General features: G+C 44.1%; 1 protein-coding gene across 1 annotated transcript in view; it reads left to right on the top strand.

Moving 5' to 3' along the window:
- Nucleotides 1–25,618, top strand: part of LOC104339335 (neuronal acetylcholine receptor subunit alpha-7) — a 62,971-nt gene that overhangs the window by 5,733 nt on the left and 31,620 nt on the right. The window contains exon 2 of the mRNA XM_075410912.1: nt 11,857–11,996. Coding sequence (XP_075267027.1) covers nt 11,857–11,996 — 140 coding nt within the window. The remainder of the gene's footprint in view (nt 1–11,856; nt 11,997–25,618) is intronic.

Raw genomic sequence — 25,618 nt, 5'->3', positions numbered from 1 at the left:
ATCTCAGTCCAAGCATTTCAGCACTCCTGCCATCATCAGCTTTACATATACATTGCCTGACAATGATAGTGAGAGGGCAAGATGATAGAGAAAGGATATATTAAATGGGAACAGGTCTGTTGGTAACAAGAGGAGACATCCTTCTCCAGAGGATGCCTCTTCCCAGGTGGGCGAATCATTTCCCCTTAGGGTCAAAATGCTCTAGCAGACTCAGGAAGTCTGTGTGCTGGGGAATACAAGAGGGCAGGCCAGACAGCACACTTTCTGCTTTTCAGGCTAGTTTTGGTCTCTATCCGAGACCAAGCATCCCACATCTGCAGATATTGCTACTGTATCACAAGATGATAGTCATGCTGCACTTCGACATCTGGGGCACCAATTTTTTAAATTTTATTTTTTTGGACTGACATAATTCAGGATCATTAGATTTAAGTTACTAAAGCTTTAAATCAATAGAGTAAAGTTAAGACAAAATGAGGCTCCCCAGATCATCATTGTCTGTAAGAACCTTATTTTCACTGTAGTTCACTTCTGCTCTTACTCAGGATGTGTGACTCACCCAACACAGATTTGTCTGGCAGGATGCAGCAAGGAGAGCCTTGTATGTGCAATCCACATTGATCCCAGCAAAACCAGGACTCAAGGCCTGTACCTGAGGAAAAGACAATAGTAGCTAGCATTCTGAAAATGAACAGATCAAGGCTAACCAATGCTTAGCTGTCACTGTCACCTTGTGACATTCAGAGTCTGGGAAAAAAACCTGCTGTAAACTTTGTGATATAGACCATGCGCAGCCACTTTATATGCACATAAGCAAATCTGGGCTGAATCAGCAGAAACAAAGCACTTCTTACAATTTCAAGTGTCCTAGGTCAGATCTCCACAGACCTTGTTTGATTGGCCACAAGTCTAATTTGCTCAGAGGCAGTCATTTACCTCATCAAGACAATCTTAGAAGCAGCTTTTGTCTTCAGTGTGAAACAAATTCAGGCTCTTTGCTGAGAATTTTCATGTCTCTATTTACAGCTCCCTTTGAAGACCTGGACCACCAGAACCTCAAACTTCTTTTCCTTGGAAAAAATCCCTTGATAGCACTCACTTCTGCTGCTAAAATCTCCAAACTATCACGAGCCAGCTAGCAGCAAAGCATCTTTCACATAGACAGGCAGCAAGTTTAGCCTGGCCTAGAGAAATCTCAGCAGTGCTGCTTAAAACAGGCCTGAGTCTCATATACTGGTGTTTTATGTAAGCTTTGCTTCCCAAGTGGGAAACTTTCAGGTTTGGGAAAATGTGTCTTCATATTTCCCAGTTCAGGTACTAAGCACTGAAAAGGAGAACAAATAAGCAGCTGTTCAAGCGAGAGTCAAAATTTCCATCAGGGTGGCCTACATCCCTTTCACAGGGCTCTAACACCATGTTTCACATCATCCAGCATTTGAGTTTGCAAGCTTGCAACTTCCTCTACATTCCCAGATCCTTGTTCACTTCGGATATTTGTGCCTTGCCTAAGCCTTGCAGCCAGTGCGGCTCTCACTTTGCTCACAGGCAACAGCTGAGGCTTGAACAATGCAAGAAGAAGGCAAGAGCAGCTATTGCTTGCCTTGCCTATTGCATCCTCTGTACCTTTGCTGCTTAGCATTGCTATGCAAGTACAACTGACAGGCTGGCAAGACAAAATTTCATTGTTCAGGAAACTAGCCATCTCTGGGATCATAACTATTGCCACTGACCAGCACTGCAGAAAGAGAAGGGGAAAGAACCACTACAGCATCTCTGGGCACACTGGATGGTTTATTTCCACAATGCTACTCTCTGTAACATTTCCACTCCAAGCTGTCCTCTGCATTGCCTGGAGACATTAAACAATATCACTGCTGCTTCAGTAACAGCACGCTGAGGCAATGGTTTTGAGGCAAGATTGCTCCCTCACCTCTGAACTATGAAAAGAGGAACAAGCTTTCTCTGCCTAGTAAAGGCATGTCAGTCCCTCAGGAAAAGTGACTGAGAGAACTAAGTTTGGTTTTTTATCCTTGCTCTCTTCATCTCTTGGGGACAAACCAACTGATCTTTCTCATCCTGGGAGGTTAACTTATCTTTCTCCTCTTCCAGGGTCCTGCTGACCCTGGCGTGGGCATCTTTCTAATTATGTTGTCACATATGCATGTTACGAAGTGGAGCCTGAAGAGCTGTGTTGCACAGCAAACTGAAGATTTCACTGCAGCCTTTATCACTGCTATTGTCTGCACTGGGTTTAGGAGAAAAAAATCTCTTCCTACTTTTTGTCTTCTCAGCCCTAACCAGATTTGCCTGTCTCTTTCCTCTGAAATCATTATTATATCTGTCTGTTCACATATGGCTTTCCCACATCTGAGCTCTCCACATGTGCCTGGCTTCTGATGGGAGGTGCAGATTCCCTCTCATCCTTTCCAGACCTCTCTGTGAATGCTGTGCAGATTGCCATGGCTACCTCATGGACAGCACTTGGTTAGTGAAGTTCATAGTTCTTTCCCAAGAAGGGTTTTACCTTGGTTTCCTGGTTTGGATGCTGAAACATGTAGAGGTGAAAGGATGTGACAAGCTGCTTTGCAAACCAGTGGGAGCAAGGAGTCCAGAAGCCCACAGCAATACACGGATGGTAATATCACTGGTGTCTCATTTTTGTCATATGATTTTGTTTCTTTCCATTGGCTTCCATTACTGCACCTCCCCACAAATCCCAGGATGGCTGGCAAGAGTCACCTGCAGACAGCCACAGCTCTCCGTAACACGTCTAGCAAGGAGAGGCCCCCTTTTCACCACTGCTCCATCTCCTTCCTCCTGTGCTTCCTCCACGTCTAATACTGTAGTAATTACAGTTATGTTGCATGGAGCTAATTTTTGCGAATGAGTGGTTAGGTTGCTTAAATGATCACTCAATGGTTTTGCAAGAAAAGATTTTACTGAAAATTTAGAAAATGTGAACTTACAAAGTTCATTGGCAAGGTTCACTCTGTTCCTTACTAAATGAATGGAATACAAAATCAAAGCAGATTTTGCATAGAAAATTATTTGTACAGAGTAAAAAGAAAAGATGTAAGGGGTAAGGGAGACTCTCCTGTTGAGTCAGCAGGTTGGGAATGGACCCCCTTGCTTTCTAAACTCCTTCTCAGAGAGGAGCCTAGGTGTGGCTGGATCCAGAACTGGCCTTAGACCACAATGGTCTATGTCTAAGGGATGTGTTTCACAGCAATTTATAGTCTGTTTAAAGAAAGAGAGAATCAGAGGAATTTAGCAGCTAATAATCACTGGTTAACTTAATATTTACAGAGTGATCGGAAAAGAATTTGCTATTACAATCACTGTAATATTATGTTTTGAATCGATACACACACAGGCAATCATAAAAATCCCCCTTGAGTTCAGTGAAATACTCGCTTCAAATCAAATGATTTCTCAACGGGCAAAGGTTGAGCCTCACGGAGATCAGCCCAGGTGATGACAACAGAGTTCAAGGTACTCTGAGAAGCATTCCACTCAGAGGGCTGGGCTCAGCCCACTGCAGACCAGAAGAGTTCAGAGGGCCTTCCTTGATACCGCTGTTTATAGGGTCTCAAGAAGACTGACTTTAGGCATCAGTAATTTTCCATCCTGGTCACAATCCACATGATGCAATTGTGATATTTAGACAGTAACTATACAATTGCAGTACTACCCAGAATGTACAGTTCTGACATTTACCAGGCAGGTGAGACTCCTGGCATCAGGAGTTCCAGGTGTGGCCAGGGGGTACCTGACTGGCCCAACTCGCTGCTGTTGTACAAAGACAAGGGAAGTGCCAAGCTGTCCTGATTCAATGCCTACATTCAAAGGCAAGAATAATGGCTACTCACACCAGCTAACTATTCTTGAAATGTAAGCAAGAATACAATGTTGGCTGGTACTGGGATCTCCAGGTGTGAGGGCATTTGCACCACCACACTAATGTAAACCAGCATTACACTAAAAATGCTAGTTTTTTCATTTTCTTCTTGTAGCCAGTTATGTTTCTGACCTGGGACAATGAGGCAGTTTAGATAACTACCATACATTTGAGAGGTATCCCACTGTTAATATCTTAATGTGTGTCTCTTCATCTTACACACATATCTCAGCCTTTAAAATGTCTGCATCAAGCCAGCAGGACCAAAAATATAATCCCATCTTTCATTATGTAATGGCCTATATTCTCTTTTTAGTGGGTTGTCATGTGCCTAAAGTCTTTGAGAGGAAATCTTTTCTAGAATACCCTTTAATACCCTTCTCTGCAGGAAGCTCTTTATCTGCTATGAAAGAACAGAAATGACCAATATCAGGAAGATTAGGCCCTTTTTTCCTAGGATAACATGGCATTTCTCACATTCCTCTGGGTATCTAATGAGTTTTGTGTGTAAGATGCAGAAACGATCTGCATAGCGAGAGCCAAAGATTAGAGTGTAAGATTACTCAGAAGGGAAGCAGATTAAAAAGAGGTTTTAAATGAGAGAGGTATTGAAATACGCAACACAGAGACACAGACACACACACACATAGTGCATTGAGGCAGCTGACGTGATTCCATTGTGTCTTATGCGAGCACTCTTCCCCGAAGGTGTGATGGCATGATTTTAAATCAAAGGACATTAAAAGATACCACGTATTTGGAGCCACAGATAAAAGGAACAAGGCTGCACATAAGAACAAAAGGAGATGGGACACATCTGTGTCTCTGGGGATTACGTGACATATGGCAGTGACATGCTTTACATTCTTAGAAATGTGAAAAATATGAAAAATTAGGTGGGTGGTTTTTTGTGCCTACCAAAGCATTGGAACATGCCACATTTTTCTACGTGCAGTTGCCATTCCAATTCTTTATGTCAATGAAGTTGCCTGTGAAACAACCTGCTTTTTCTCTGATACTACTCCTGTTACTTCCCCCATAATTCGTAATTGCATACAGTATGTATGTGTGTCTTCCTGGGATCATTCTATTTGGATTCCCAAAGAAATAGCTAAAAACCCCATCAGACTACAGTGATGAACTAAAAAGAATACAAATAATAGAAGAGGAACTATGGCAGAAGAGTCTGCAGGTTGTTAGGAAAATGCTTGAAAGTTCTAGGATTTAGCTCTGATGCCCATAGGTTTTTCCTAATGGCTTTTTCTTTGTAAATATTCCAGTCATAATAAGATAGTACACAATCATTACAGAACAAAATCTAACAATACTTCTCAGTAGAATGATACTGTTTTTCAAAAAAGGCCAGAACTCCACTCAATTTCTTTTAGGAAACAGTAAAATAAACAAACAAACAAGCAAACACAAACTGAGGGAATGTGGCAAAGTAACAATACAGAGAGAAAAAAAAGACATATATGTGGTGAAATACCTGCAGAAGGTACAAGGGAACTGAATAAATACCCACAATATCACTGCAGTTTAGGACCTTTTATGAAGTAGCAGGGGACAAAATATTTAAAGCAACAATGTGATGGAACAGAAATATGATGTTGATTTTAACTCACTGTGCTCTGCAAGGAAGTTATATATGCAGACTATTCTAGAACGGTTTTGAGAAGGGAAATACAAAAAATCATGTTTTGTGATTCAGAGACATGTTGGCATGCATACATGTAAATATAAAGTGATATGGGAATAATATGATATTTCATATGAAAACCATTGATCCTTTAGGTACCAATAACTCCCATAGTCTTGTATGAATAAAGTTGTACCTGTTGGGTAAGGCTCAGGCCTCTACTAAAAGATATGAGCAACAGCTAGAAAATGTTCAGCTAGCAGCTGGTCCAAAAAAAGTTTAAAGATTATGAAAACAAAACCACGGGCCACTATGAACCAGAGCTGGAAAGGTCAATAAATACAGGTACTGTGGCTGAAAAACCCATGGAAATCCATGTCGTTCCACTTACACACTTGTTAATATTTCATTATTCATTCTTTACTGTGCACAGCAAGCCATTATATGCAGGGCTGCTCAGTCAAGGAGCTGATCATTTTTGGAGCAAACCTGGGGAACTGGCACAGGCTGAACTCTTGCCCTGTACCTCAGTGAACTCTGCAAGCAAAGCAGAGCAGGAGGATTGACTAGCCAAGACCAGACATGGCACCACATCTCCGAGGAAAGGCGGGAGCTGTCTGGCCTTACTAGGCATGGCATATTTATTGTCTGGCCAGAGCTACCTGCAATTTTGACAGCCATTCCTACTAGACAACAGCCTCCAGCTCCAAGAAACACTTCCCCAGATCTGAACCCAAATCCTCAGAAGGCATAAGGAGTATTATGGTGGCACAGTGCGGAGGACGAGATGACACTCAAGCATGGAAGTGGCAATCCATGCCCAGACAGAGAAGGTGAAAGAGGCTGTTGTTAGCCCACAGTAGTGTGCCTAGAGCCCTATGTCTCCTCAACAGGCCAAGCAGAATTGTAAAGGACCAAACCAGTGCAACAAGTGAAAATATATGCAGCACACAAGGAAGGATGAAAGGCTTTGCTACTTTTAGTCAGGATTCTTTCTCTTTCTCTTTCTCTTTCTCTTTCTCTTTCTCTTGCTCTTGCTCTTGCTCTTGCTCTTGCTCTTGCTCTCTTTCTCTTTCTTTTTCTCTTTCTCTTTCTCTTTTTCTCTTTCTCTTTCTCTTTCTCTTTCTCTTTCTCTTTCTCTTTCTCTTTCTCTTTCTCTTTCTCTTTCTCTTTTTCTCTTTCTCTTTTTTATTTCTCCCGCATTTTTTTTTCTACCCAGAGGTTTAGGGAATTTATTCTGTTATTAGCTTTGCAGCCAGAACAGATATCTGAGTTACACCGAGATCCGCATGTCTTGGGCCACCATAAAACACGCAGGCCAATTGAGGCAGCTGTCCTTGCCATTGCTGACAACAGGACATGATCAGTTTAGTCTGATCTTGAGCTTGGGCATGCACAGCTGCTGACTTGGAGTTGACATCAGCCAGTACCAGCTTTATCTAATTTAATTGCAGTATCTCAGAGAATTCAAAGATACCTCTTCATAGATACCATGAAGGCTCACAGTCAGTATGAAACACCATCTGTGCAAGCCTCATCAGAGGTGCCTCTCCCTGTAGCTACGAATCCACATTTGGTCCAGATACACAGATGTAATTATTAACTTGCTTCTACTCTTGCTTTGAGAAGGTGTCTGCAGATTTTTTTTAGTAGACAATTATCCCATGTTTCAGACCTAGTCTTTTCACCTAAGCTGTCTGGGACATTGCAAAATGTCTGTATTTAATAAAGAGGTTGAAATCTCACACATAAACCATCCATGTAGAAGGGAAGACAGAGCTCAGAATAAACTAACAGCAAGATGACTTGCTTTATTTCCTGCTGAAATAATTCAAGGCAAGCATGTTGTAGGGGAACAAAGGAGGAGAAGAACTGCTTTTCAGATACATTTCAGAAATGAGCCCATAGGGAAGCTGCTATCTTCTGTTTCCTTGCTACAGGTTCTTCCTTCACATCACAGGAGTCCCTGATCAGCACAGAGGATACCACACAGCACCACCCTACATGGGGACCTGCCTGGTCTCGCAGTAATGCATTTAGAGGAACCCACATTTTCTTCTATCTCCTGTTAGAAGAGGTGGTAGCATTCTGCAATAGAGAAATAACTCCTAGGCAGGTTATGCAATTCTCAGCAATTCCATCCCAGAAAGAAAGATGAAATTCAACTATAGCATGTATTCTTGACAGATTGATAGCATTTTATAGGTCTTGTTGGTCAATAAGTTGACTTTTTGCAGTCTTTGCACACACAGAAGCATGGGAGGAGATTCAGCGAGGTATTTAAGAGCTGAACATACTCCATGAATACCTCTGTTGTCCATAGAGCTCTTCACAAAACCACCAGGGGACTCCATGCCTGCTGTGGATTGGTTGCCTTGTGCCTCCCAATTGCCTGCAAACTGCAGAAGCAGTTTAGGAAACCATTTCAGGTTAATCACAGAGTAAAGCCTGAGGGACAACCTAGTCCTTGGTCTAGTAACTCCATGTCTCCTTTGCACTGAGGAGCCCAGAACTGCACCTGGCACTCCATATGTGTCTCACCAATGCTGAGCAGAAATGAAGGATCATCTCTCTTGACCTACTGTTGAGGATTTGCCTGATGCAGCGCAGGATGCTGGTGGCCTTTGCTGCAAGGGTACATTGCCAACTTAAGGTCAGCTTTGTATCTATGAGGATCCCCAGGGCTTTTCTGCCAATCTGCTCTCCAGCCAGTAGACCCCTAGCCTATCCTGGTGCCTAGGGTTACTCCTCCTCAGGTGCAGGACTTTGCACTTCCTTTTGTTGAACTTCTTGAAGTTTCCTGTCAGCCATTTCTCCAGTTTCTTGAGGTCTTTCTGGATGGCAGCAAAGCCATGCTCTGTGTCAGCCACTCCTCCCTGTTTTGTCTGAAAACTGGCTGAGGGCGCACTGTGTCCTGTCATTCACAATGATGTTGAACAACATTGGCCCCAGTATCTAGCCCTGGAGTACTCCACCACTGGCTGGCCTGCAGCTGGACTTTGTGCTGCTGACTACAACTCTCTGAGCCTGACAGTTCAGCCACTTTTCAATCCACCTCATTGTTCACTTATCTAACCTGTAGGGCATAGACAAATGTCTGACGATGCTCTTGGACTTGGTGTCAAAAGTCTTGCTGAACGTGAGACAAATATCACACGCTGCTCTTCCCTCAAATTTTACTGAGAATGTATGTTTTCGTGCTGCTTCAAAGATAATTCAGAAACCAGGAGACACTGTCTGAGGCAGCAGGACATAAAAGGCTCTCTGTTGCTCAGAGATCCTTTATCTCAAAAGCACCATGCACTTTACTGCTTACTTGTACTTTCCTGTAACATACATAGGCAAATAAGTCTGGCAATGCTTTGGGAGACTGGCCTGGCAACCCTAAATATTAATGTCCATCTTCCAGCCTAATTTAAAAGATGAAACAGTGCCATTGCATTTGATTAGATCTCTGTGACTGAGGGGTAGGCAGTGGTAAAGCTTATTCTACCACTGCTCCTGGGAGATCCAGACTTCTACATCACCAGCAAACACTCCATTTAGCACACAGAGATGTAGTGTCGCAATGGATTAACAAACACAGGCGTTAGAGAGGAAAAAAGCAGAAATTTCTCTGGAGTATGAAACATTAAGTGTTTGAAGATTACAATTTAAAGAAAAAGTCTATGAAAATAAAAATCTGACTTGTCACCCACCTCAGTTCGTTCTCCAAAGCAACTGGAGCAAAGACATGGCAGTGTGATTAGACTAGCCAGGTCTCTGTGGTACCAACAGCTGCCATGGCTATTTGCCAGGACACTCCAAAGGCTCCACTGCTTCTGAATCTATGTAATTTTGTAAGCAAAACCAGGCAGCACACAAACATGTGGTCACCAATGCCAACTCAGCAGGCTAAGAATACGTAAGCTAAGGCTATGTTAACAATTGTGGATACAAAAGGTTGGAAAGTAATAGGATCATATTACAGAGGTAAGAATTGAAGAAAGGATGGAAAACCAGGTACAAATCTGCAATACTGGGCTACTTCAGCTCACAAAGCTTAACAGGGGAAGAGGCCTGGCTTCAGCATGGTTGGAGCCCACAGTACAAAGACAGCTTCCTGAAGCACACAGCAAAGGGTTATACTCAGATCTCTCCAAGCCAGACCTCCGTTGGGAGTGCTGCTTTAATGCATCACGACAGCAATGGTACCAGGGCACGCTAGCAGTCTAGCTGACTTTCAGAGACTGGTGAAGGGCACTTTTCCCTTGTAAAACCTGAGACAACCAGTTTAAAAGGAAAGTTAAAGGCAAACATTACATAAGTACTCAAGGTGAGAGCAATATTGCAGTCAGTAATTTCTTCTCCAAAGTGCAGGAACAGGGAGGGGTACAGTGGTGGAGCGGGCAGGTGAGTGAAAGCACAGCAAATTTGCTCAAAACATAGAGTCTATTTCCATAGAACAACGTGTAGTGATTTTCACTGGTTTCTTTTCCACAGAAGGCTCTTACAAGTGAGTCAGGGTCTGCTAAGGCACTGGAAAGCAAGTACTGAGGCAGTAACAGAGAACCTGAATCACTGCCTTGCAGAGAAGCTTACTTAAGCTGGTGAAGAAGAGATACTGTGGCCAGAGCTTGTCTTTTCTCATGGTGAAAACATAGCATCCAATACTGATATGTCAGCAAGGGCTGTTGGAGCAGTGCTTACAGCATCTGGTCCTCTGGATCTCCATGGTTATGTAATGTAGTATGCAAGAGCAGAGAGGGCCCATGAAGATGATGTGTTGGTGTAACTTACCAAAATAAACAAAAATACTCTTCCTCTTTGTTCACCGGGCACTGCCACACTGGAAAGCCACAAAGCTCCCTTTAGTATCAGTAAAACTGAAGAGAACGTGAATTAAACAGACTTATAAACAGTTTATAAACTAAATTTATTATTAGCTTTAAAAGGCATGCCTGTTCCAGGCTTGCAAGGTTTGCTGAACACAGTAAAAGTCTGAGGAAAGCAGAGCTGGTTGTTACAGTTTGTCTGCATTGTCAAAAGATATTCATCATAACCACTGTGAGAGGAGTCCTGGTCTCGATGTGCAGAGCTCTGCTCAGGCGTTAAAAACGGTCACACACACAGACTGGGAGCTGCAGTGGATAAAAAACATTTGAGCCCATAGTAACAATAATTTAGAGTGCAGATTCCCTGCCAGGGATTGGATTTCTACAGTTCAGGGAATATGCACTCATGCTCATAAGACTGCTTTATCCTCAGGGAACCTGCAGCCCATGACCCACCCTCTGTTAGATGCAGCTCTTAGGTAGAGCTCAGGCTGCCACTGGCCAGAGCACCAACATCTACACTGTTTTGTGGGACCTAAGCTCCTGGGCAATGTGTCCCAGCAAAGTGCTCACCCTCCCATGGAAAGAGACCCAAGCCATCACTGCTACCGTGTCCTATCCATGGTTGCTGTGGTAAGGAAACCTGGTTATGCAGGTTAGACGTGCTCTCCACACCCACTCCACAGCTCAGGAACAGGGGCATCTTGCAATTTAAGCACAGACTGAAATTCTACTAATCTTTAACATGCTCATATGCTTGCATGACAGCTTCTGTGTGGAGGCTGTTCCTAGTGCAAGCTGAGTTAAGCGTGTAACACCAGAAATTAAATATCATTGTACAAACCTGTCAAATACTCTAGCCTGCGTGTCACCACATCAGTAGGTGTTAACAGAGTGTGCTGCCATCAGAAGGAAAGAAGGCAAGGGAAAACAACCCCAAAGCCTGGAAAGACTGCCATGCATAACTGAAGAGGGTATGAAGAAGGCTTGTTACTGTTCCCTGAACACAGAAAAGGGTCTGATGTATCAGCTCCAAGAAATAAGAATACGTGTTACTCACGCTGGGTAAACACACAATATGTCCAAGTAATACCAGTGACAGCTTACAGCAGCCAATCTCTAGGAAATAAAACCAAGCAAAGAAGAGCACTTTGACTGTCTACCTGGAAGCTGTGTGGTGTTTTTGGAGCCACACCCCTACTGATCATCAACAGGAGGGCCACCAGGGGAGGGGGACGTTTACTCAGAGCCCCAAAGGCTTTTCAGTAGTTTCTGAGTGTTAGAAATGAGTTAGAGTGTAGTAGTTAATTTTTTTTTTAAGAGCTCATCAGTCAAGGATGGAGCAAAGCTGTGTCTGTCACATCCATGTGCAAAATTTTATGGATTTTTTTTGGAAGATCTTTCAAATTACAAACCTATCAAGAGGGATTGTTCAACAAAACAGACAAATAATGGGGACAAGGTTACAAGCCTGAATGACAGATGACTTCTTTCTCTTCCCCTAGTCACTCAGCAGGGTGAAAGCCAGAGACGCTTGTACAGAGAACTGCTGAGAAACTACAATCGTCTTGAACGACCGGTAGTAAATGACTCTCAACCCCTTGTAGTCGAGCTCCGGCTTTCTTTGCTGCAGATAATTGACGTGGTAAGTTACTTGCTGTTCTGTTCTGTGCGGCACCTAACATATCTGATCTTCCTTGTAGGGACCATGCTTTCCCTCTTAATCAGGCTATCAGAGATGAAAGCAGACTGTCTTTGGTTAAGCATTCTTCCTAAATGATGGAGTACATGCTTTGATGCTTTGGAGGAGTGAATATCCTTCTAAAAGCACAGCCCTCTCTGATACAACGTGAGCTGTAAGGAGATTAATTATGTAGCTTTTTCCATTTGTTTTAAACAGAAAAAAGAATTAGATAAATTAGAAGCCATGTCTTACTGCAAATTATTAATGATCTTCTCAGAGCCACATGGGATGCAATAACTGAAGACCATGTGCAGTGTTCAGAGCTAGCGTCACTGTACTTATATTTTTTCATTAGACATTGTAATGGCATTGGCCTCTTCTCCCATCGTGTCTTTACCATGCACTGCAGTTGAAGGAGCCTGGCATGAGATCGTGTTAGAAATATATAAAAGCAAAACCTGGAGACACAGCCCTCTAATTGTCTTGACTGCAATGTGCTTTTTCAGAATTGGAGACACAACAAACAGCTGAATATGTTAGTGCCCCTTTCCTCATCCTACCGTTTCCATAGTCAGTATTATGGGCTGGTTTCCAATCCATTGTCACTGTCATGGAGGGAACAAGGAACAGCGTCAGAGATTTGCAAACATTTGTGCAGTTGCAAACCAGCTTGACAGAGGCCTCAAATATTTAAACTTTTTAAAGCTTCCACAATCTTTCTGAAAATGTGTAGTGCACCAGGTGCTCTCCCTGGAGAGGTAACCAGGACCTTGAAAGCCTAGCCCCCCAGCATCGTGCTGTACAAACGGCAGATCCAGCCAGTTGTGCTCCTGGAGGCAGGCAGCAGCCACTCATGCAGAGTAAGCAGCTTTGTGTTTTGAAATGTTAGCAACTGCATTGAACTGGAAGAGCGAGGAGATCAGTACTCTCAACTAAAATCACTCGTTCATGGTAGCAGCTTAAAGCAAAGAAATTCTCCTGTTAATTTCAAGTAAATTCCAGCGAGCAATTCCAGGTTTATAAAAAGACGTCATAGCCCCAAAGATCTTACTCCAGCCCTTCTTTTTCTGATGGTATTTTCTTGCAATAATTTGAAGGTTAGGGATGGTAAAGGGGACTTTTTAGCCTTAGGGCTTTGAGTCTACATTTTCAAAGTTAGTCAATCAGGAGGAGTTACATAAAACCATTTTGCAGTTGGTTTCACACCCATGTGTGAAACCCATCCTTTCAGGAAACCAGCATTTCTTTAAGCACTTTATCTACATATGCCAATTTTCACTACAATAAATTTAATCCCAGTCTTCCCTTTTGATTGTCCACAATAGGAACGAAGTAATCTAGTTGGTCATACATACCAGAAATAATGCTTTGCTTCTCTGCTTCTCTGCATGCACTATGAATGCTAGAAGTTACTCAGTTCAGAGAATGACTTCTCCCAGTCTTGTGCTCTTGCAGACTGTGCTGATGGTGATTTTAAAAAACATCCAGAGTCATCTGAAATGTTTATCTTGTGTGGTGTAAAAGGGTGCCTGTCTTCTCTAGGGAGGGACAAAGCATCCTTTGTCAGTGAAGTCTGTGAGGTACAAGGGTCGCTGTGCCATCAACAAGGTACAAAGGAGAAGTAACAGCTATTAGCTGATATACCACGATGATAACCAAGCGGGCACCCCTCTGTTCACTCAGATGAAAGACCAGGGGTGCGTAGACTCTGCCTCCTCATCTGCCATGCCTGGCGCGAGACAAAGCAACTGGAGCACAGTTGCTTCTCTCTCGGGGAAGGGAATAGACAGCATCACAGTCTTGACAATGGTATATTCACTAAAAAAGCATAAAGCTGCTCTTTCCAAGGACTTGTGTGTCCAACATGCTCCATTACTGTAACAGAGCAGGGTGCTAGGCAATGTTCCACCCTAAGTCGACTTCATGCGCTGTGCTCCCTGGGGAGGAAACACAGCCTCTGTGCTCAGGGGAGTATGGTGTTACAAGGCATGTACCAGTACTGCTGGACTCATTGCGAAGATTTGCAAGTAGTCACTGCAATGGACGTTAGACAGTGGACCCTGGACTGGTTTCCTGAGGGAGGATACAAAGTAAAGAAGATGAAAACAATTGTCCTGTTTTATTGTCGCATAGAAGGAAGAAGGGGCTGCCACTCACACTCACAGAAACTCACTCCTTGCCCTTGCTGAGACCTGGTATCACATCTAATGCACTTCTACCTGGGACAGGTCCCATGATGTCCCTCCTTAAGTCTTTTTCCTGCACATACTGTATAATAACATAATTAAATCTAAATTCACCTTCTGCAGCCAGCCTGCTGAGAATAGCATTGATGACAATCTAGATTCACTTTGCTGCACAGGAAGGAAAGACATCTCTGAGGTCACTGTGGTTTGCCAAATAGTAGTGACAAGTGATTTACTTTAAATCTCACCTCCTCTTCTCATGTCCATACAAAAAAAATTTCAAAGCATGGCTGTCTTTGATTTGGTTCTCTGCTCCTACCAACATGTATTTGCCTGCACAGGATCTGTGTGGGTTTTAGCACTCAAATCCAGCCATCGTACTCGAAGCCATGAAGAAAGTGTTCTCTGCTTGTCAGAGTGGTGGTAGACAAATGCAAGTGAAGAACTTCTTGTCTTCACAGTTATGACTTCTTCCAAAATTATATTAATTCACAACTACAGCCAACACAGGTCTCTTACAAGCAGGAAACAGACAGAAAGAGGACAGTTACACCTGTTCAGCAGCAGGGCTTAGTTCAGTTTGCATTGTCTTCAGTGTGTAAAGATAACTTCATGCTGAACTGTCTCACGTGTATGCAGTTTCTGAAGGTAACTTTCACTTGGAGCCTGCCCTCCACCATTCACCAGCAGAAGCCAAGCACTCCCTGTGCATCAGCAGGGCATTTGGCTGGTGATCTCTCCCACAGAGCACTGTCAGGCCCTGTCAAGCCCTGCCAGCCCAAGTAAATGTAGGCCACATCCAAGAGTACCTGGAACAAGAATTCTCTTCTTATTTTGCCTAAGACCCCAGCCAGTTGGTCAGGCTACAGCAATTAAGAAGTGCAGCATGATATTTTTCACAGCAGAGGAAATGCAAGATTTTTCCCCTTAGCTCAATGCGATAGGAGCTCACTAGGTAGAAATCGTTTGTCATCAACAGCAATAAGATTGCTTCCATTAGCATATGCAGGTTACCTTTTCTGAAGAGGTCTGCATCCTTTATGTGGAAGTACTGGTGAGGTATTTAAAAAAAATACAGTCTTTATTTTGCAGCTTTCTTTCTGCTACTGATACTGTTTACCATTACCTTTGGGTCAGTGCATCAGTATCACTGCAACAATAGCCTCACTACACTTGTTTGTCCACAGGAAAATCTTGTTTTATTAGCTTTCTGGGCCACATGTTTCGTCATTCAAATGTACAAAGTTCGCAAGTTCAAATGTACAAAGAGAAAATGAAACCAAGCAATCAGCAGAAGAGTCTGAAGAAGAAAACCATGGCTAGACCAGAAATGTATCACGTTTTTTAAAAATCCTCTGAATAAATAGCCTAATTTTAAGAACAGTGCTACAAGGTGGCTGCACAATGCTGCAGAGACAATAAATGACTCAAAATTCCCTGCCAAAAGCAAACATACCTCAAGGTTTCCAGTAACTACTGTGTTGTTGCCTTTCAGAGGCTGTACACTGCAAAGCACACTATTAGCCTCATGCAAGGAGGGTCTAGCTGCCACACTGTCTCTGACAATGTTGTCTTCTGCAGAGCCACCCCAAGGGTCTGGCTGTTCAGCTCCCTGTGTATGGCGAAGTCTCATAGTATTTTACTCCTCCATGTTCACCCTTTCAGGTGCCAGTGACCCAGAAAACCACTCCAGCAGCTGACAAGTTGCCTGAGTATGTAACAACACATTACAGGTGCTCTTGTGGCAATTTCCTCCTGTTTCAGAGAACATAACGACTAGAAAAAGGGACTGTGAGTGCCTAACAGGAAGCCACAAAAATGCTGAAAAACACCCAACCACCCATGAGTTATTTTGCACAGACGCCAAACAATACATCATTTTACTTCATTTTGGGCTGCAAAGCCAAAACAAACACTATATCTGGAAAATTTAATATGTACTCTTTTGATTGGATTGAATAGTGTGTAAAGTGATTGCACATCCTCTGGACTTCAGAATCATCCCAACCTGATCACATCCTTGCAAACAATCCCACTTAAACTGAGATTTTGTTACTACAGTGTGTCAAACCTCTTTACAGGTTTGGAAAGCAGCAAGGGAAGGTAACAGAAGAATTCAGTGGGGCAACAAAGAGCAAAGATTCAGGATTTTCTCCTGAAAACTGGTCTGTGCCTTGCTGTGCAGGGAAACCAAAGATCTGCACATACTTTCCCTGAGCACTCAGATGCAGTCATTACCACTACAAGCAGTGTACTAGCTTAGCAGCACAACATTTTTTATCTTCTCTATCAGGAATTTCTCGAATTGTTGGAGTCAAACTTTAGCTTGAAGTGGTTTTCTCCCACATCAGAGTCTGCAGCCTTGAAGAGGCCGGGTTTTTTTCATTTTGGGTTGTTAGGTGTTGGGGTTTTTTTTTGAGGTAGTGTTTGGTGAGAGAACAATTTTTAAATGTAGGCATTTCTTCACATCAGAGATGCTCTCATCAGCCTGCTCAATTCCTGGGTGATCTGCTCCTTAATCAGCAGGACGTTTGACCTCAGTTCCCAAGAGCTGGTATGCAACGAGCTCTTTGCTGGAGAGTTCTCTGTTTGAGAGAAATTGCCAAAGCTAGAGGCTACCTGTCAGAAGACTCTGCGCCATAAAGTGAAGGTGGAGGAAGGTGACGCCCAGCCCTGTGGTACCTTCTGCCTGTGTCAAGTTTCTTCACCTAATCTCTGACAGCTCTGAATGCCTTTAGCAGTTGAGTTCCCTGATTTGAAGTGCTTCTGTTTCATAAACTGCAAGACAGAGCAGGGCCTTGTTATAGTCCACCAACTTGTGAAAACATCTCTGCTTTCTCATTTGAAATGTGCTTATTCATTCTGGCAAGCATTAATGCAGCACAAGCGGTGTTTCCTACTCTGTGAGGTGTGTCTGCAGGTGAGAGGCACCGCAGGGCTGCAAGGCGGCCCGTGCTGCCAGCGGTGATGCCAGTGGTGCTGGCCCCAGGTGCTGCTCCACAGACGAGCCAGGCGACCAGCCTCCTAACCATCCTGTTCTCTAGGACAGAGGCTTTCTAGGGCTGCTTCTGCCAGTGAATCGAACAGCCAGACAGTTTCTAGCTCTAACTCTTCCCTCCTTTCCTAAACTGACTTTACAGCAGCTAAATCATCCCCTCCCACCCTTCATCCCAGCACCATCACATGTCCAAATCTCTGTGCTGGGTGTTATGCAGCAAACCCAGATCAACCAACAACAGATTCAAGGAAACAAATATAAATATACCAGCACACATATGAAACTGCTCACATATTGTTCCCAATATAGCATCAGTGTTCACTAGATTAAACCATAATCCTGATGGTACATCCTGTACAAATCCTTTATGGATAGATAACTTCAACAATGTAAGCTTGACCACTTAAGACTGAAACACGGAGTATATGAAAGAGAGACAAGTAATAAGCAAAGGATTCTGAAGAAAATATTCTGAATTTTATTTAATTACAAAGGATTGATAAGTGATAGGCAGAGAAACTGACTTGTTCAACCCTTGCAGATTAAAGTATCTTTCTTTTTCCTCTTCTAGTAACGCCTTTGTATTTAGCTGTGGGCTTCCTGCATAGCCTTTGCCAGCTATGTTTACTCTGTTTCTCTATGTAAAGATCTACTCTACCAAATGACATATCATTCCAGGAAGTTTTTTCTCTATCAGAAATTTGTCTCATTTTGCAAGAGTGAATTCAGTGAGACCAGAGCAATAAGACTGATGCAAAACGGTGTGACTGAGAAGAAAAATAGACTGGACATCATTATAAAAGCTGAAAATCAGTAATTAGTGATCATGAACAGTGGTCATTAAAATTCCAGGAAGAAAAATTACAGAAAGGTCGCTAGACCAACAGATTCATTAAAGTTCAATCCCAAACTCTTTCTCCTGATCATAAAGCTCACTTACTGTGACCAATTTTGAATTCTGGGAAGAAAAATTCAATAAATTGGCCTCTTCATTAGCAGGGAAGGAGCTTGAAAAGTTGGAAATCCAAGACTAATTGAGCCATGAATTATTATTTTAGCTGCCTTCTAAGTGCCAGGCATTATCAAAACATCAGTCTCACTAAACCAATTAAACACAACACGTGAGTTTGCTAGCACAATGAAGTTAGACACCGTGCGTATTATGGCTTCCCACCTAATGCTCCTTTGTGCACACACTTGCATGAAACATTATGACGAGGCCTTAATTACCCGAATTTTACCTGCAACTTTTTTTCATTGGCTTCTGCCTGGCTCAGGAGAAAGAGTGGAGAGGGTTTACTTCATGAGCCACTATACAATGGTTTGTTTTCTCTCAGCATGGTTCCCCCAGCTATACTTGATGGCTGTGGCTCTAATAAATAAGAATAGTTGATTTCCTTGTGTGGTTGTCAGTGGTGGTCAGCCAGTTTGGGCATTTCACAATAACTAACCAATCTGGAAAGGCTGTATTATGCTCTTTGAACAAGTGGGAATTTAGATCTTGAGCGCATGGATATTCCTTAATCTTGGGTAACTGATCAGAGCCATCAAGGATTTTTAAGAGGCTTTAGTATTTTTACATTAGCTCCTGAAGATGCACAGGAACAAAATTTACTCAAAGTGAGGTTTACCTGATTATCACTCAGGAACTTAATAGCAGTGGCAGGGAAAGAAAGTCATTGTTTGAAGAAGCACTGAGCGGCTTGAAATGGAAAACATCTTCCACATCTCTCTCCAGGAAAGGCAGCAGGGTCCCCAGAAATCAGAGGCTTCTCCTGGCCCTGCCTCACTGTTGCCCCGGGACTGTGGAAGCTGGCATGGGGAAGGGGCACTGCTAATGTTCATGTTTCTAAAGCCATCAGCTGCAATAAACCGGTTAAACCAAAGCTGTTGGGGTGGCCTTGAGCCTCGTATTTCTTAGTCTTTCAGTGTTTAGAAAGTTAGTATTTTAACACTGTATTATCTGAGTGCAACTCCTGAGAGGCAGTGACTTCAGCTCCTCAGTAAAAATCCCATTTTTGATCCCTGATCACAGGCTTTAAGAGCTCACTTGAGTTTTGGAGCAGGCATACGTCCCCTTTACTTTGCTGTGCTGTCACAGCAGCGTGCACGCACAGGAAGAAAAAGCAAAAGCAGCCTTGCAGATAGCCTGAGTGTAAGTCTCTGGTAAGTACTCAGGTTTGGTCTATTTGAGACCTTTCTCAGCTCCCCCCACTGCTTTCCCTGTGATTTCAGATGCTGAAAAAGGCAATGAATAATGAATAGCTTGGAATAACAATTTGTGTCTAGTCCTGTTTATTGAAACACCTGCCTACTGTGCACTAAACACACTGAGGGCTATTTCAGGATGAGGTGTCCACCCTGGAGAATATACAAACCACCTACATACTACGTGTGGATGACTTGGGATTTTAACCGAGGACTGACTGTTTTTGGATGGTGACATAACATCCTTTTCCCCAGGAACCAAGCCATACGTCGGTTCATCCAAGCAGTCAGTGCACAGCACTGTACTGGAAAGCCACATGAGGCCCGCTGACCCAGCTCCTGGGGTTTCGATGCGAAGAATCTGTGAAACAGTGGGACAAAGCTGGTGGCTTCACCCTCCCTAGGACCCCACAGCAGTGTGGGAACAGGGTGTCCCTGGAATTTTCAGGTCTTTGTTGAAGGGCTTGAGGTCAAACTGTCTCAAACTAGCTCCAGAGTCAACAACGTGACACACTTCACAGCAGTCCTGATCTTCAGGCACTGCTGAGAATCTGCACCTTTGAAAAATAAAGTAAGTTTCCTAAGGCAGGTACCCACAGCCTCGGGCTGTAGTTGAAGGTCATATCACATGCGTAGGGCAAGAAGAAGTCTGCTTTTTTCACCACAGCAGCAGTGTAAATTTGAAAAAGTGGGCAAAAAGGCAGGTAAGATACAAATCTGTAGGCTTGGCACACTCTCAGTCATGAGTAGTGTGAGTGAGTGGGAGGGCTGCCTCCTCTGACACCCCGGCTGGCAGCAGAAAATGGCATTTCCTCCCTTGTTCCTTTCTCCCGTTCTCATCTTTGGGGAATGTGCAGGTTCAGCACTTTCTGCAGTGGCTTTTGCATCCAGGCCTTTGTATTTAACATCTGTACCAAAGTAACTGGTTGGTTTCTGACGTACAGGGAGCCACAGCCTTCATCAGGAACACCATGCACAGATTTGCTGGCCATGCATTTTGCTTCCTGAGGAACATGGCTGGCATCCCTGCATTTGCAGGCTGTTCTCACAGAGCCCCTGATTGACCACCACGCCACTCCCAGTACAGGGTTTTCTTAAACCCTCCACTCTCACCACAGGTGATTGCTCCTGGCTCCAGTGTTTGCAACAGGAGGAGTGTGATCTGACAGTGGCCAGACCCTCCGACATGTAAAGCTCATGCTACAAAAGCAAGTGTGCACAGGGCTGCTGTAAGCTGCAGATAGGGGTGCAAGGGCAGTCCCAGCAGAACACTCTGCTGGGGAGAACACTGTGGGTGGTTAGAGGCAGTGAGACCAGGCAGCCTCATGCTGCTACCCAGTGCAAAGACCAAAGGCAGATCGCACTGCTTGCCCACAGTGAACGGACAAGTGCCTCTCCAAGGCAGGAGAGGGACAAAGCAAGGCATAACCTCAAGGAGAAGCCAGTCGCAACAGGTGGGAATGTGGCTCACCCTTCAGTGAAAAAGAGTTATGAGACATTACATTCAACCTTTCATACAGGAAAAGGCAACAAAATGAGAAAAGCAGGAGGGTGTAGGTATCCAGCTGTGACCTCTTAAGTATACCTTCCTTGGCTTGACAGCACTGGCCTGGCCACATGTCCATCCTGATGGGCAAAGGAATTCTCAGTAGGCATCAGTGGGTGTTTATTCATCCTTTATTATTCCAGTGTATTTTTGTATCTCTCTGCAACCTTTCATCTTGACTCTGGGCCATGCCTTCTGATTCCTGTCTTCCTCCTGAGGGTGCTTTGTTAAAGGTATTGACATGAAGTACTTAAACATCAGGTATCTCTTCAAAGTTGATGTTACCATGGCAACATTTATTCCAACTTTTTAATGAGACCCCTGAAATATAAAGCCTGGCCAGTGATGCTTACTGAATGTTGTCAAGGCAACCTGGGTTTTCCTCAAAATGTTTGGTTTTGTGGGACTTAAACAATACAATGCATTTAAGGTGAGTTTTAGTTAATCAGCTCAAGGTAGTGGGCAGATGGGTGTTTCAGCAATGGAAAGGACTGCATACTGCAGTCACAGACTGAGTGTACAAGCATTTGAAAGCCTCATCAATTCTTTTTGATACTCTTGACCAAAATCCTGTGCATAGACCAACGCCTCTGCTAACAAAACTTTCAAAGTCTCCATGTCAAGGTCTTCATGTCTCTTGAACACATGCCTCTGCATACTGAGGCACAAAAACAGTGTTAAAAACAGAAAATTAACCAGAGTAGCCACATACAGCCTTTGGTGACCTCTGAGAGTTATCTGTTCAATTTGGGACTTTTCTGATCAGTGTCTTATAAATCAAAGGCAGATTCAACTCCCAGTGCTGTAGCTCTGTGACAGGGCAAGGATTAATGATACCTGTCCGTCACCTGTTCTACAGATATGACATGTTACCATATGATGTGACTACTGAACCAGAAAGGGCTTTGGTTTTTTGTCCGTATGCTATGTCCCAGGCAATTATGTGGCTGAGGGCAGCCGCATTTTATGTAGATGTTGGCCTGTCAAGGGAGAATCTACTGACAGGCAGTGGTGAAAAATCCAGGCAGACTTACATACATTCTAAGCTTTGGATTGAAAGCAGGGAAAACAAAACGAAACTTAAACATACACATGTCACAGCATGTGCACTGAAACAAGCTAAACTAACTCTGTCACTCTCCATGGGTCAAAGGTGACTGTAGGAATAAGCATATATCCAGGGCAAAGGATTAAGTGGAGTCAGGCTGGAGACAGAAAGGGGAGAAAGTGACCCAGATAAAGATAGGAAGAATTTAGAGCACAAATGTTTCACTAGATAGTGACCACAGCATTAGATTTTCCAGTATTTTTGAATACCAGAAGCAAATTAATTTGTCTGAACTGACATTTACAGCCCAGGGGAACTGCCAGGAGAGTGCTGGAAAATCATCTCTGGGGGCTAGTCACCTCCAGCCTCACCTGGGATATTAGCAGGGCTACTTTGTTTGCTTTGCTGCAGGGAGAGTAGGGAGCTGAGAGCCTGCCACAGATGGAGGGAAAGTCATCCCCAAGGCTGACATTGCCAAGTGAGACAGAAACCTTGCACAGGAAAAGCAGTGTGATGGATTATTCAAGTTTTCTCCTGGGAGGAAAGACATCATTACAAATAACCTTAAATGCATCTGCACAAACCCATGACACACAGGGAGGGAACTGTCTCCAGCACTTCCCAGGCTCAAGAATTACCTTTTACTTAGGTGAAGAGTACTAGCCAGTGCTCTCTTTCGACAGAGTAAGGCACACATACTCTCATAGTTGTTTGTATATTAAACTCTGTTTAAATGCGTTGTGTTGTTGAAGTCTCACAAAACCAGACAGTTTGAGAAAAGCCCAGGTAACAGACAAACATGGCCCCTCCTGTGCCTAGGTATCTCAGAGATGCACACAGTCCACAGGTCATGATGAAGATAGCACAAGCTGTGATTCGTCTGCAGGTCTGGAAGGGCAAAGCAATCAGGGAACTCCAAAGGATAAGCTATTTCATTACAGCATATAAAGCTCCATGGCTCAGTAAACCACCACACATGCAAAGATGGAAAGCTCCATAGACACCTCTGCCCTTAAAAGCCTGCTGCTCTAACAGAGGAAGGATTCAGGCTCCCACAGCCCTCACCTCCTGGGCAGTCCCAGCATGCACTCTTCCCCTGGCCAGGCTCCTTGGGGTCCTTCTCTAGAAGGGGCTTAAAAACCTACACCTGGACAAAAGCCTGCCCAGTGTAATATGGAAATAATATTTTCTGGGTTTTGCTGTCCATAAAGCCAAACACACTTTGAAAGCTGAGCAGCCTGAAGGCAAAGATGAGGACAGATTTTGAATGGCTGTGAAAACATCATGAAGTGACATTTTTTTCCTCACGAACTGAGAGAGATGTAAGAAGACCAAAGCTTTGGGTAGATTTTGTGCTCTTCCTGACTGCTGTTATCAAAAGACAAAATAAGGAAGACCATGCAGGGCAGGGTTTGACTGTAGGTAAACATGTGAGAACTCTAATAGACAAGTTTTCCTTTGACTGCAAAACAAATCTGAGAAACAGGACAGAGATGATGAGCACGGTAGCCCTGTGAAAAGGAGGCAAACTGTACCCAAGATAATAAATCTAACGCTACCTGAAATACACAGCTGATGAATTGCTTGCAGTCAAAGCTGATTACCAAGTTCATTAGCATCTGATTTTGAACAAGGAGATGGCAGAGGCATGGCAGGGGAGCAGGTAAGGGCAACAGATTATTTTGTGAAATATAGAAGTCAGCCCCTGATTTCTTCCTTTGCCGTCTGTCAACTATAAACTGACTACGTCAGGTAAAAGGGACTTTCCTTGTAAATCCAGAGTCACACATGAAAGGCTCCTTACAGGAGGCATCTCCACATGCAGGAAACCCATAGGCGTCCCAGACCTACACTGCACTTTATGCATCTCGCTGTGGCTCTCAGGTAGCCAACAAAAAAAGGAAGGTCCACTCTTTCCCTTCCCTGTAGGGTGCAATGTACGTGTGTACAATCCTTCACTTTGCATAGGAAAAGCACTGGCTAACTGTTGCAGCCCATCTTTTCCGTCATGTTGTTCAGGCCTTTTTAGCAGTACACGGAAAGACTTTGCAAGGAGGACACATGTAGCTTGCGAGTGTAAAGCAAATATTGATTGGCTAGCAACACAAAATATTGCTAAGATTTAATGAGCACCTCAGAAAAATATCATGCTCACCATCCCTAGAAGACACATGACTAGTCACTGGTGGCCAGGAAGGAATCAGTCAGATGGGGAAGGGCTGGTCTCTGAGGATCCCTGGGACGCAGCCTCTGTGTTGCTGGGTTGCTTTCATATCCCAGGTCAGTGGACACAGATAGCTCTGATGACCCCATCAATCACGACCTCTGGGTTTTTTTCACTTTAGGTTTTTATACCTTTCCAAGTTGGTGTTTATCACTTTGAATCCTTCAGCATGTAAAAAACATCTCAACAAGCTTAGTCCTGTGTGCGATCTTTCTTTTCTTATTTTACTGTGAACTTTCTTACAATTGCTTTAGCAATTGCAACCAAAGGGACAAAGGGAGTGGCAGCTGGAGGCAGGCTGCCATTTGCGCAAAAAGAGGCACATATTTGCTGCCACAATTTGGAGAGCAGCAGAGACATGAAAGATTTTTGTGTGGCATCTCCCAGCAGCAGAGGCAGTTTAGCCAGGTCTTAAGAAGACTCAAGAGGAGCAGAAGGGGAGGTAGTGTGATACAGAGTTTTGCATGGAGGACACCGGCAAAGGCCTGTTTCATGCCTCAAGTTTGCTTTCCTGGGGACAAGAGCCTGGTTGCAAAGAATAACTCAGCCCACAGTGCCAAAGCAACCAGGAATCCTCCAGATCAATGACTAGCAGGCTGTGCTGCCATTCAGTGAGACCTGGACAGGCTGGAAAGTTGGGCAGAGAGGAACCTGATGAGGTTCAACAAGGGCGAGTGCAGGGTCCTGCATCTGGGGAGGAACAACCCCATGCACCAGTACAGGCTTGGGGCTGACCTGCTGGAGAGCAGCTCTGCAGAGAGGGACCTGTGTGTCCTGGTGGACGACAGGTTGACCATGAGCCAGCAGCGTGCCCTGGCTGCCAAGAAAGCCAATGGGATCCTGGGGTGCATCAAGAAGAGGGTGGCCAGCAGGACGAGGGAGGTTCTCCTTCCCCTCTACACTGCCCTGGTGAGGCCTCATCTGGAGTACTGTGTCCAGTTCTGGGCTCCCCAGTTCAAGAAATATGAGGAGCCACTGGAGAGAGTCCAGTGGAGGGCTACGAGGATGGTGAGGGGATTGGAGCATCTGTCCTATGAGGAAAGGCTGAGGGAACTGGGCTTGTTCAGCCTGAAGAAGACAAGGCTGTGAGGGGGACTTTATAAATGCTTATAAATATCTCAAGGGTGGGTGTCAGGAGGATGGGGCCAAGCTCTTTTCAGTGATGCCCAGCGACAGGACAAAGAGCAACAGGCACAAACTGAATCACAGGAAGTTCTGTCTGAACATGAGGAAGAACTTCTTCACTCTGAGGGTGACGGAGCACTGGAACAGGCTGCCCAGGGAGGTTGTGGAGTCTGCTTCTCTGGAGATATTCAAGACCCGCCTGGACAAGGTCCTGTGCAGCCTGCTGTAGGTGACCCTGCTTCGGCAGG

This window comes from Opisthocomus hoazin, chromosome Z (genome assembly GCF_030867145.1).
Source record: "Opisthocomus hoazin isolate bOpiHoa1 chromosome Z, bOpiHoa1.hap1, whole genome shotgun sequence".
In the NCBI taxonomy this organism is placed as follows: Eukaryota; Metazoa; Chordata; class Aves; order Opisthocomiformes; family Opisthocomidae; genus Opisthocomus; species Opisthocomus hoazin.
This window is presented reverse-complemented; position numbering and strand designations above follow the sequence as displayed.